The sequence below is a fragment of the Lipophrys pholis genome, assembly GCF_963383615.2.
Source record: "Lipophrys pholis genome assembly, chromosome: 6".
In the NCBI taxonomy this organism is placed as follows: Eukaryota; Metazoa; Chordata; class Actinopteri; order Blenniiformes; family Blenniidae; genus Lipophrys; species Lipophrys pholis.
The window spans coordinates 977170-990690 of record NC_137629.1 but is presented as its reverse complement, the minus strand read 5'-3'; the positions used below and the strand labels follow the sequence as shown (position 1 = coordinate 990690).

The 13521-nt window shown below is 48.9% G+C and overlaps 1 protein-coding gene across 2 annotated transcripts in view; it reads right to left on the bottom strand.

Moving 5' to 3' along the window:
• Positions 1-285: 285 nt before the first annotated feature.
• Positions 286-13521, bottom strand: part of npm1b (nucleophosmin 1b) — a 30413-nt gene continuing 17177 nt past the window's right edge. Inside the window, exons 9-12 of one of the 2 annotated variants that reach the window (XM_080465954.1) lie at positions 7749-7838; positions 7445-7519; positions 4546-4604; positions 286-525 (exon numbers count right to left, since the gene is read on the bottom strand). In XM_080465954.1, coding sequence (XP_080322080.1) covers positions 4551-4604; positions 7445-7519; positions 7749-7838 — 219 coding nt within the window. In that variant the 3' untranslated portion in view covers positions 286-525; positions 4546-4550. Of the gene's footprint in view, positions 526-1357; positions 1602-4545; positions 4605-7444; positions 7520-7748; positions 7839-13521 lie in introns of those variants that run through there. The other variant, XM_080465955.1, reaches the window with a different exon arrangement.

Below are 13521 nucleotides of genomic sequence, written 5' to 3'. Positions count from 1 at the left end.
CGTGTTGGAGGACCGTCTTCAGCGCCACCCAGTGGAGACGTTCCTGTTCCTGGAGCCTGAATCACAGTTCTATGTTCTGCGATCCAGGTCAAACATATCCAGAATGTCCAGTTCACCAGGTTAAGGTCGGAGTTCAGCCTCGGAGAGACCCCGTCCTGCATGTCCAGACCTCCACCAGCTGAAACACACCTGGTTACCATGACGACATGAAGAAATCAACATTGGATGTGAGTGAAGCTGAAGCAGAGAGAAACATGCAGGATAGAAACACCTGGAGGACGGTCTGATCTTACAAGTCGCATTTTAATTGTTGGACTATTTTCTTCTTTAATTAGCTTCTAAATATAAAGAGTTTCATCAACTCGTCTCAAGAAAAAAAAACAGAATCAATCTTTAGGACTAGAAAGGTCAAAGTTCAAATAAACCAGTCGATGCAAAAAGCTGACGTTTCTTTCTGGAGGCAGTAAATCTTAAACCAACGGAGAAGATCAGGCGGCGGGAGAAAACCATCCGAAATACTCGTCTCTGAAATGTTGAGAAAGTTTTACGTTACGTAAATAGTCCAGGTAGAAATGATCTAGAGGACGGAGCAGAAGACAATTCACACCAAGTTCTTTAGAAAAGACGAAGGAATCGAACATTACAACCCCGAGGACGTTTATCAGTAAACTAATAGTACGACTTTATTAAAGTTAATGAGACTCAACCTAATACTGCGTGTTTGAGTGGAAGTGAAAGTCATTTTAAAGTTTGTCTCACATGTGACAGACAGAAGGAAGGAGGTGTTCAGTGTTCCTCTGGCTTTTTGGAAAAGTAGTTGGTTTCTATTGGAACGGTGCCAGACGGGGGAAACATGCAGCCGAGCCGAGGACCAGGACCAGGACCAGGACCAGGACAAGTGGACCAAAGAATCTTCAGCAAAGTAAAAGACTGTTTGGGGACGAGTCCAGATTCTGCTGCAGCAACCGAACTGGGAGGCTTCAGTTTGTTCTGAAGAGTCAAACTGAACAAAACTCTCGTTTCTGAATCATCAAACAAACGAGAGTCGAGTGCAGAGAAACAGAAACAGAAACAGAAACAAAGAAACAGAGAAACAGAAACAGAGAAACAAAGAAACAGAGAAACAAAGAAACAGAAACAGAAACAGAGAAACAGAAACAGAGAAACAGAAACAGAGAAACAGAAATAGAAACAGAGAAACAGAAACAGAGAAACAGAAACAGAGAAACAGTTCGTCAGTCGAAGACATTTTTCTAATCCCACAAATGCACGTTTCCTCTAAACGCGGCGCCATTTAAACAATGAGGACGAAGACGCTGTCCATACCACCGAGAAGGAACGGAGCACTCATGAACGTGGAACTCAAACCAGCGAGGACGATTTTATTCAGGAGAATGTTTCAGGGAAGCAAACAGATTAAAAAAGGACAAATTGATCAGAAGAAAGCAGGAAGTTTCCCTTCGCCTGTCTGAGAGTCGGGACGGACAAAACCCATCAGAACATCTGGAGGAAAGAGCTGCTGGTTTCTGCTCTGTTCAAATCGTCCGGTCAGCGTTTCAGTTCCCAGTTTAAAAGGATCCACTGCAGGATTCGGTCTTTTTCTTTAGATTGATGAAGCAGATAATTAGCTGGATTAAACTCAGAAGTACTTAAATCCAGATTACAGTCGACATTCTGCGGTGGGATTTTAAACAAATCGTCTTGGACAGCTGAAACAAGGATGTCTCTCAATAAGACGACAAACAGGAAGACATAATGGACGGTCAACAAAAACAGGACAATACTTGAAACACGAGCTGCACAGGAAATGTAGAATTTAACAGTTTAGCTGCCGAACCTTCCAGGAAAAACGAGGATTATTCACAGAAAGAAAAACTTTAGTCAGAATGAGGTAAGGAGGACTGAGGATGAGGAGGAGGAACCGGCGACTGCAGAGGTTTGATATGCAGACTGAAGGTCACCCCCTCCGGCAGGTGGAGGACGGACGTTTGCAGCCCAGACGATGTGGCGTTGTCGGGAGACGCCGCCGAGACGGATGGGGACGCAGCGATTGGTTAAAGATGCTCCTCAGACATCAACATTGGGCTCTTTGAAGGAACTCCCCAGGACCATCAACACATTCTAAGCTCAGAGCGTTTTATCCTGGGTGAAACCAATTAGGGCTTCAGTTCCTCATGTGGTTTCAGGCGAGGTGACGTCACGCCACTCCAATGGAATTGTCTGGCATCTACCTGATGGTTATGTTGCGCTAAACAGGACAGCCTGTGTTAATCATGCTCGGGATCTGTTTAGTGCGTTAGTGTGCAGTAAGACAGTGAAAAGGCAGCTCCTCTGCTGGACTTCATCTTTCACCTTGTTTACAGCTTTCTGCCTGGAATGGATAATGTGTTGGGAAGAGAATGTGGCTGTGGCATCTGTGTTGGTTTTATGGAGCTCATAATACTCCGGACTGTGGTTTGTGTTGGAACTATTTCTCCAGATGATTTTCAGCTGCAGTCGGCATAATGAATACCTGCTCCTCTTGTAACAGGTGTTAATGGTCCTGATATGGATTCCTGATGTGTTCGATTGGCAGGCTGCTAGTTAAGGTGACACTGACACAGGATAACTGCATGTGAACAGGAAGTATCCGGTTCTCTGGAGTAACACTGCTTAACTATGGCCGGCTCTTCGTTTGTCTTTAGAGTTGAAAAAATAGTTGATTGGACTTTTCCTAACTAATGAAAACAATAAAATATCACTTGATTTGCTGGTCAGTTGAAAATGTGACACAACACAAAGAAAGCTTATACATCCATGGTACGGAAATCAAATGTAAAGTTCACTTTAATCAAGCTGGTGAACCGAGATAAAAGCTAGAGTAAGAAAATAATCGTCTGAAGAGGTTGAAGATGAAAAGAACAGACGGCCTGTTGACATTCACACAGAACGGGACTCAGACTCTGGAACTAACTACTGGAGAGATTTAAAGGCACATTCTGCAATCTCTCCTATTGCATTATGGACTGAACACACAGGGTCATCGATGCAAAGCACTGGGAACCAGGAGGACAGGATGGACAGTGTCCAGAGTGGTGAGACATCAGAGGAAGAAGACAGGAAGGAAAAGCTTTTCTCTCTAGCAGGAACAAGGAGCTGCTTTTCTCCCAGAAACTCAACCTGCAGGTACTAACAGTCTCTACTAACGGTCTCTACTAACAGTCTCTACTAACAGTCTCTACTAACGGTCTCTACCGACGGTCTCTACCGACGGTCTCTACCAGCAGTCTCTACCGACGGTCTCTACCGACGGTCTCTACTAACGGTCTCTACTAACAGTCTCTACCAACGGTCTCTACCAACAGTCTCTACCAACGGTCTCTACTAACGGTCTCTACTAACAGTCTCTACCAACGGTCTCTACTAACGGTCTCTACCAACGGTCTCTACCAGAAGTCTCTACCAGCGGTCTCTACCAACGGTCTCTACCAGAAGTCTCTACCAACAGTCTCTACCAACGGTCTCTACCAACGGTCTCTACCAGAAGTCTCTACCAGCGGTCTCTACCAACGGTCTCTACCAACAGTCTCTACCAACAGTCTCTACTAATGGTCTCTACTAATGGTCTCTACCAACAGTCTCTACTAATGGTCTCTATCAACAGTCTCTACCAGAAGTCTCTACCAACGGTCTCTACCAGAAGTCTCTACCAACGGTCTCTACCAACGGTCTCTACCAACAGTCTCTACCAACGGTCTCTACTAATGGTCTCTACCAACGGTCTCTACCAACGGTCTCTACCAACAGTCTCTACCAACAGTCTCTACTAACAGAACCTTGGTGGGACAGGTCTGGATTGGTTTGTCTAGAAAAGATCGTAAGTTATTAGAAGTACTTCTGCCTCATAATGAATACTATCTGTGGAGACTCACTAGCTGCGGTTCCATGAACCAAAACTCATCAGATTGAAGTCGATCCCATTAGAATCGTATCAGATTCTAAAGACTTCCAGTAGATCAGGTTGATCCAGTCTGGGTGGATGGGGGCAGAGTAAACCTGTTCATGATCTGATTGGCTGGTTTTGTGTTTCTGTTCATTAACTCACCACACGACGCCTCACACGCACCGTTTTCATGAATATTCATGGGAAAAATAAATCCTCTATATTTCTTTAGATGCTGTATTTACCAGTTCCTTTCTCAGAGAGTGGAGGTGTGGACCACACTGGAGACATCATGTTAGTGACGCCCCTCCAACAACAAATCAACTGTTACTGTCTGCAGGTGGCGCCCTGATAGAACGTGAGCGCTCGTGTTTTCACTACTTCTTCTGAACAGTTTCCCACTGAAGACCCTGCAGTCTGTCGGAGCTCCTCAGACAAACGTCTCCATCAGGTGCTTTGCATCTGAAATAATCCGATGACACCTGAGCCTGTGTGTCGATGGCTTCAGCTCTCAGCTCGGGTCACGTTCTGGACGAGGCTGAGCAGGAAATCTCACCGAGTGTGCCTTTAAACGTCTTGCAGATGCAAAATAATATTACATAAAACAAGTACTTTATGTACACCTGCGTTACTTCTTCTCAGTCTTCAGTGTCTGCACAAAACCCCAGAGATCCTTGATGACCTGAGGAAGGTGAGGGGACACAGAGAAGAGAAACTATTAGAGACGGTCCCGTACAGCAGGATTCACTGAACCGTCTCTCCGGTTGAAGACAGCATGGGGCTTCCGGGGGACGAGGAGGGTCTCCTGGTGGACGAGGAGGGGCTGCCGGGGGATGACGAGGGGCTGGGTGGGGGACGACGAGGGGCTGGGTGGGGGACGACGAGGGGCTGCCGGGGGACGACGAGGGGCTGGGTGGGGGATGACGAGGGGCTAGGTGGGGGATGACGAGGGGCTAGGTGGGGACGAGGAGGGTCTGCCAGTGGAAGACGAGGGGCTGGGTGGGGGATGGCGAGGGGCTGGGTGGGGGACGAGGAGGGTCTACCGGAGGAAGACGAGGTTCTGCAGGGGGATGACGAGGGGCTGGGTGGGGGATGACGAGGGGCTAGGTGGGGGCGAGGAGGGTCTGCCGGGGGATGACGAGGGGCTGGGTGGGGGACGAGGAGGGTCTACCGGAGGAAGACGAGGGTCTGCAGGGGGATGACGAGGGGCTAGGTGGGGACGAGGAGGGTCTGCCGGTGGAAGACGAGGGTCTGCCGGGGAACGAGGGGGGTCTGCCGGGGGACGAGGAGGGTCTGCCGGAGGAAGACGAGGGTCTGCCGGGGGACGAGGAGGGTCTGCCGGGGGACGACGAGAGGCTGGGTGGGGACGAGGAGGGTCTGCCGGGGGACGTCGAGGGGCTGGGTGGGGACGAGGAGGGTCTGCCGGTGGAAGACGAGGGTCTGCCGGTGGAAGACGAGGGTCTGGGTGGGGGCAGCAGTGCTTACCACAGTATATGACTCGGTGCTCCAGGTCTGACAGAGCTCAGCCTCGGCTGATGAAACTGAAGCACCTCCACAGATGTTTCTACACTCTGGGATCAACAGGCTCTCCCTGACCGCCCCACCCCCACCCCACCCACCCCCACCCACTCCCTCCCGTCCAGCCGGCCCTCGCAGATCCAGAGCTTTCACCTGCTGGCATATCAACACACTAACTACACTAAACACTGGAGTTCAATCATTTCAGCCACGCACCTCCCAAAAGAGCTCCGACTCAGAAGACAAAGCTTTCAGCTATTTTCTCCTCAGAATCATTTACTCTGCAGACGTCTCTCCGGGGATTCAGGTGATTAACGCATGCCTTGCTAAACAATGTGCAGAGGATGTTTATCTCCACAAATGACAAGCAGCATTAGAAAAGATTTAGGTTCAAAGGCCTTGAATGTGAAAACGACTGGTACCATCCACATACCAGCAGTCCCTTCATTAAGGCTACAAAGACACAGTCCAGTAAATCACAGAGAAACAGTTTGCCTTGGCAGGTGTACTCCCATCACATCTCACAACCACAGACTGAGTGAACCTGAGTCAACAAGAACAGACTGGGAGGAGGAGCCGTCCCACCAGGGCAGGGTGGAGAGGGCAGGGTGGAGACAGGGTGGACAGGACAGGGTGGACAGGACAGGGTAGAGAGGACAGAGTAGAGAGGACAGGGTGGAGACAGGGTGGACAGGATGGAGAGGACAGGGTGGAGACAGGGTGGACAGGACAGGGTGGAGAGGACAGAGTGGAGACAGGGTGGACAGGAAATGGTGGAGAGGACAGAGTGGAGAGGACAGGGTGGAGAGGACAGAGTAGAGAGGACAGAGTAGAGAGGACAGGGTGAACAGGACATAGTGGAGAGGACATGGTGGAGAGGACATAGTGGAGAGGACATGGTGGAGACAGGACAGAGTGGAGAGGACGTGGTTGAGAGGACAGGGTGGACAGGACAGAGTGGAGATGACATGGTGGAGACAGGGTGGAGAGGACCGAGTAGAGAGGACAGGGTGGACAAGACAGAGTGGAGAGGACATGGTGGAGACCGGGTGAAGAGGACATGGTGGAGACAGAGTGGAGAGGACAGGGTGAAGAGGACATGGTGGAGAGAGGGTGGACAGGACATAGTATAGAGGACATGGTGGAGACAAGGTGGACAAGACAGAGTGGAGACCGGGTGAAGAGGACATGGTGGAGACAGGGTGGAGAGGACAGAGTAGAGATCGAGTGGAGACAGAGTGGACAGGACATAGTGGAGAGGACAGGGTGGACAAGACAGAGTGGAGAGGACATGGCGGAGAGGACAGAGTAGAGATAGGGTGGAGACAGAGTGGACAGGGTGGAGACCAGATGGAGAAGACAGGGTGAAGAGGACAGAGTGGAGAGGACATGGTGGAGACAGGGTGGAGAGGACAGCAGGACACATCAGGAAGTGGTCTCTCTGACCACAGTACTGCACTTATAGAACATTGTGGTGGAAAATAAGAGAACCCAAGTCAGTGTGGTTTGTTTGTTAGAAAAGCAGGAGGAAAATCTAAAAAACTCACTTTGGATCACAACGACTTCAAACCAAGAGTCTCTGCTGCCAACCACACTGGTTCACCTGGAGCCACCGTGATCTGGCCCGCTATGAGAGCCAATCACAGCTCACCGTGATCCGGCCCGCTATGAGAGCCAATCACAGCTCACCGTGATCCGGCCCGCTATGAGAGCCAATCACAGCTCACCGTGATCCGGCCTGCTATGAGAGCCAATCACAGCTCACCGTGATCCGGCCTGCTATGAGAGCCAATCACAGCTCATTGTGACTATCACCTGGTCAAGTATGGACGTGACCTTAATCTTATGGCTGATCTGTACATTTCTAGAGGCAGAGCAGAAAATCTACCACCTTTTTACAATTTACACTGCTAAAGTGGGATTGAAGACCCTGAAAAATGTATCACATTTTGTATTTGTTTGTAATTAAAATAAGAACTAAAGACAGTCCATATGATTACTTACCGTTTTGTCGGAAATTTTAAATGAACTGCGAACAAAATTCTCAAACTTCTGTTCCGTCTTGGGAAGAGGTTTCCCCTAAAAAAACATAAAACACCACGTGAGCAGATAGATATCAGAGGAGATGGATATCTGTACAGAGGGTAGAGTGAGACTGATATCTGTACAGATATCTGTACCAGATATCTGTACAGATGGTACAGAGTGAGACCGATATCTGTACCAGATATCGCTACAGATATTAGTCTCACTCTGTACCAGATATCAGAGTGAGACTGATATCTGTACAGGAGGGTATCGGCCTCACCTCTTTGGCTGCTGCTGATAACTTGAGTCGAATGTCACTCAGAGACTTGGACGGTCCTGCCGGGACTTTGTTTTTTCCTGGGCCGGGCGTCTGGAAAAGCACATCAATCAGAAGAGAACCTCGGATCAATATATCAAATACAAAGAGATTCATAGCCGACTACACTTCCAGTCGTTTCTCTGCCGTCCAGCTCCAAGCCAACAGTCGCTGACTGTAACGTGTTGAAGAAGTAATATGCTGAGCGGCCGGCCGGTCGGCGCTGCAGCCCATCGTGACCCAGTTAGTCTGGGTCTGTGTTTACAGGCTTGGCGTGGGCAACCAGCTGGAAGACGATTAAAGTATTAAGAAGGACAACAAATTCTAGCCTAATTACACCATCTTTCTTTACAAATACATCAGGTACAAATTATGTTTTTATTGTTTGCAAGCAGGAGAGGGCGAGCCCCGATGAGCAACACGGGCCCACTCTTTATCAAACGTGTTTTTCCACTGATGGAAACTTCTGACAGAACCAACAATAAAAGGTCCAAGTGCAGCTATTTGCTGCTTTTCTGCAGAACTAAGCTGATTTCACATTAAAGTCTACAACAGAAAAAAGACTTTATTTCTTGTGGTGGAATTATTGGAGCCGTTTGTCAACATGAAGTCTCTCTTGTATTCTTACGGAACCATGGGGCTGGAAGGCCGGTCCAGATCTGGGCAGCAGAGATCCAGAGCTCCTCCGTTTGTGGAGGTGACCCAATACCAACAGGCACGCCATCCGCTGTGCCTGATGTTACACAAGCCACAAGCCTGTCCCTACATGTAAAGCCGGGGAGGAATCCAGGGAAATTGTAGGGTTTCATTGATAGCTGGAGACTATTTGAAAGACAGCAGAAGCTAAATGTAGGACAGATTTGTACCCACAACTTAAAAAAAAAAAAAGATGAATAACAATATATAGTTGTCCACAAATCACACTGCTGATCAGTTTCTGCCTGTTTGCACCTCGGGACACTATTTCTCTTGTGTCTTGACAGATCAGATGAGAGGGTTGAGAAATGTTCTGGTAGCGTCTTTGTTCCTACTGGAACTAACATGCTCCTTCAGAGACTTTCTACTAAACTTGTTCTTCACTTCGGCTCCAATCAACCAGTGTGTATGTGTAACACCCACATGAGGTGAGTAACAGCTTAAATACTGAAATCAATTCTGAAACGCTGCAGAATCCATCAGGACTTCAAACATAAGGCGTGTGGGCCAGAACCGGCTCCCAGAGGAGCAGGGTCGGTTTGACAAGTGGAAAACTCAGCTATGATTTAAAGGATTTGTGATTTCGACACTGGATTGCAATGCTGCAGTGAAAGAAGGTTGTTGGTTTGAGTCCAGATCAGGCCTTTATGTGTGGAGTTTGCATGACCTCCCTGTGTATGCAGTGTCTTGCCAACATGCCTGCAGGGGGCGACGTTGTCCTGCTCAGCCCTGAATGGACCCAACTTTAGAAGAGATGGACTGACAAAACACTGTGAAGGAAAAGTGATCAATCCACTGTGGGAAGATGCTGCTCACAATCATGGTGGAAAGCATGCTGGAACCCTCAGGTCTGAAAAGTGACCCGGCAGGAAACACTCTGCTGTTTCCTCTGGACGTCTGAAACAAGTGAAGGCCTGCGTTTGTCCTGGAGACCTGAGCAGGTGAAGCCTCCTCCCACGTCAGCCGCAGCATCCTGCGACTCTCACCCAGATGAAATGTCTAGACGGTAGATGGATGGAAACGCCATCAACATATTCGGAATTCAATATTGATAACAGTTCTTTCATACTGCGCCTGAGAACTTCAGCTGCTCTGGATGGTTTCGGTCACAAACTGAGCAGTAAAAGAATCCATCAGAAATATTTGTACACATTGAATAACCTTCAGAAAAGTACTCCTCCTCTCAAAGTTAAAAAACCCAACATTCATGTGTCCTTGTCCCTGAGATCTGTGTTTAACAGGAGAGATCAAAAGACATAAGCAACAAAAGCATGATGCAGACATGCCTCACTACAGAAAAAAGGCTCCTGGCTCCCAGCCAGACAAATGCTCTACGTATTTATTATTTACGGGCAGTTCTCAACTTCCAAAGGACAGCTGTGGACCTGAAACAGCTGATAAACACACAAAGCCAGCAAGCTTTTTCATCTGGGCCAGACGCTGATTACAGATGCCACGAGACATGGAACTTAATCACAAGCACGCTATCATTTGATGCCGCCTCTCGCCTTCAATCCAGAGCAAACACATGGTTGCGACACCTTCGCTCATCAAGTCCGGGAACAGCAATTGTCATTTTGTTGGAATGACAGGCTGGAAGGCTGACGTCTGGAGAGAAGTCCAGGCCGCCGGGAGCCGTGACTCACCCTACAGATCCTGTACGTACACGTGGACGTACACGGACTCTTCAGATCCAAACAGTAAAGTCATCCATGGCAAACGTTCAGAACCTCACAGGAGAGATAAATGAAGACGGTCGGCACCTGCTGTAACACATGTCAATCAGTTGCTCAAACAATGACTCACATGCTTTTGGGACGAGGCTGCGTGAAGTGGTTAACAACTTTACGACTGTGACGTGAGCTGGAAGGCATCAGCTTCTCCGCAGTCGTCCATCAGAGGACACCAGCTGCGAGATGAAGTTACTCAGATCAGCACAAGTGGAGTTGGCGGGTTCTCATGCCGAGCCCGTTACACAACACGCCGCTGCAGCGCCGGACGGCCAGAGGTGAGAACTGGCAGCACATCTGACAGGACAATCTAATGACCAGTCACTTGCATTTAGGGGAGAAAAAAGCAGACGTCCACGCCCGCTTCCTCGTTCCTCAGGGGCATCTGGAAGTGCAGGCAGCAGCAGACATCAAACACTGGTAATGAGAGCAATTGGGAGAAGGTGTGTTCAGGAAGTGAGGGGTGTGAGGAGGCCGTCCACACAACAGTTGTGAAGGAGCAGCACCAGGGTTACACTTGTGAAGTGGTGGGATGTTGCCTGCTGGCTAATCCCCGCCAGCATTTCTACACACTGCAGGAGTCACTGGAGGCAACCAAGCAGTAAGGCAGCCTGAGACATTCTGAGGCAGTCTGAGGCAATCTGAGGCAGTCTGAGGCAATCTGAGGCAGTCTGAAGCAATCTGAGGCCGTCTGAGGCAGTCTGAAGCGATCTGAGGCCGTCTGAGACAATCTGAGGCAGTCTGAAGCAATCTGAGGCCGTCTGAGACAATCTGAGGCAGTCTGAAGCAATCTGAAGCCGTCTGAGGCAATCTGAGGCAGTCTGAAGCAATCTGAGGCCGTCTGAGACAATCTGAGGCAGTCTGAAGCAATCTGAAGCAGTCTGAGAATCTGAGGCCGTCTGAAGCAATCTGAGGCAATCTGAAGCAATCTGAGGCAGTCTGAGGCAATCTGAAGCAATCTGAGGCAGTCTGAAGCAATCTGAGGCAGTCTGAGGCAATCTGAAGCAGTCTGAGAATCTGAGGCCGTCTGAAGCAATCTGAGGCAATCTGAGGCAGTCTGAGACAATCTGAGGCCGTCTGAAGCAATCTGAGGCAGTCTGAGGCAATCTGAAGCAATCTGAGGCCGTCTGAGACAATCTGAGGCAGTCTGAGGCAGTCTGAAGCAGCCTGAGACAATCTGAGGCAGTCTGAGAATCTGAGGCCGTCTGAAGCAATCTGAGGCAATCTGAGGCAGTCTGAGGCAATCTGAGGCAGTCTGAAGCAATCTGAGGCAGCCTGAGACAATCTGAGGCCGTCTGAAGCAATCTGAGGCAATCTGAGGCCGTCTGAAGCAATCTGAGGCAGTCTGAGGCAATCTGAGGCAGTCTGAAGCAATCTGAGGCAATCTGAAGCAGTCTGAAGCAATCTGAGACAATCTGAGGCAGCCTGAGGCAGTCTGAAGCAGTCTGAAGCAATCTGAGGCCACGTTTACGTGTACACAGTTTAACCCCCCCCCCGGATATTTCCCTCTCTATGTTTAAAGAAAAAAATCTCCATTTACACTGACCCTCATATCCACCTGGTTCAGAGCTGCTATGAGTAGCCAAACCTGTAGGGGGCAGTGTAGCAAGAAACATGAAGCCATGATAGCCAATCAGAATCCTGGAAAAAAATAAATAAAAATATCCGCCTACCCGCCATTAGATGCAAACAGAGAAACAGATTTGATCCAGATCTCCAGTGTGGCCGGAGTTTTCAGGAATCATCGTTCGTGGTGAGTCGGAGCTGTTTTATGTGTGAACGTGAGGCCGAAACACAGAGAAATATCACCGTCTTTTCAGATACCAAGGTACGTGTAAACGTGGCCTGAGGCAGTCTGAGGCAATCTGAGGCAATCTGAAGGAACCTGAGGCAATCTAAAGTAACCTGGGGCAATCTGAAGTAACCTGAGGCAATCTGAGGCAATCTGAGGCAATCTGAAGGAACCTGAGGCAATCTGAGGCAATCTGAAAAAACCTGAGGCAACATAAGGCCATCTGAAGTAACCTGAAGCAACCTGAGGCAATCTGAAGTAACCTGAAGCAACCTGAAGCAATATCAGGCAACCTGAGGCAATCTGAAGTAATCTGAAGCAACCTGAGGCAATCTGAAGTAACCTGAGGCAACCTGAGGCAATCTGAAGTAATCTGAAGCAATATCAGGCAACCTGAGGCAATCTGAAGTAATCTGAAGCAACCTGAGGCAATCTGAAGCAATCTGAGGCAATCTGAGGCAGTCTGAGGCAATCTGAGGCAGTCTGAAGCAATCTGAGGCAGCCTGAGACAATCTGAGGCCGTCTGAGACAATCTGAGGCCGTCTGAAGCAATCTGAGGCAATCTGAGGCCGTCTGAAGCAATCTGAGGCAATCTGAGGCAGTCTGAAGCAATCTGAGGCAATCTGAGGCAATCTGAGGCAGTCTGAAGCAATCTGAGGCAGCCTGAGACAATCTGAGGCAGTCTGAGACAATCTGAGGCCGTCTGAAGCAATCTGAGGCAATCTGAAGCAGTCTGAAGCAATCTGAGACAATCTGAGGCAGTCTGAGGCAATCTGAGGCAGTCTGAAGCAATCTGAGGCAATCTGAAGCAGTCTGAGGCAATCTGAGACAATCTGAGGCAGTCTGAGGCAGTCTGAAGCAATCTGAGGCCGTCTGAAGCAATCTGAGGCAGTCTGAGGCAATCTGAGGCCGTCTGAGGCAATCTGAAGCAATCTGAGGCAATCTGAGGCCGTCTGAGGCAATCTGAAGCAATCTGAAGCAATCTGAGGCAATCTGAATCAGTCTGAGGCAGTCTGAGGCAGTCTGAGGCAATCTGAGGCCACGTTTACGTGTACACAGTTTAACCCCCCCCCCGGATATTTCCCTCTCTATGTTTAAAGAAAAAAATCTCCATTTACACTGACCCTCATATCCACCTGGTTCAGAGCTGCTATGAGCAGCCAAACCTGTAGGGGGCGGTGTAGCAAGAAACATGAAGCCATGATAGCCAATCAGAATCCTGGAAAAAAATAAATAAAAATATCCGCCTACCCGCCATTAGATGCAAACAGAGAAACAGATTTGATCCAGATCTCCAGTGTGGCCGGAGTTTTCAGGAATCATCGTTCGTGGTGAGTCGGAGCTGTTTTATGTGTGAACGTGAGGCCGAAACACAGAGAAATATCACCGTCTTTTCAGATACCAAGGTACGTGTAAACGTGGCCTGAGGCAGTCTGAGGCAATCTGAGGCAATCTGAAGGAACCTGAGGCAATCTAAAGTAACCTGGGGCAATCTGAAGTAACCTGAGGCAATCTGAGG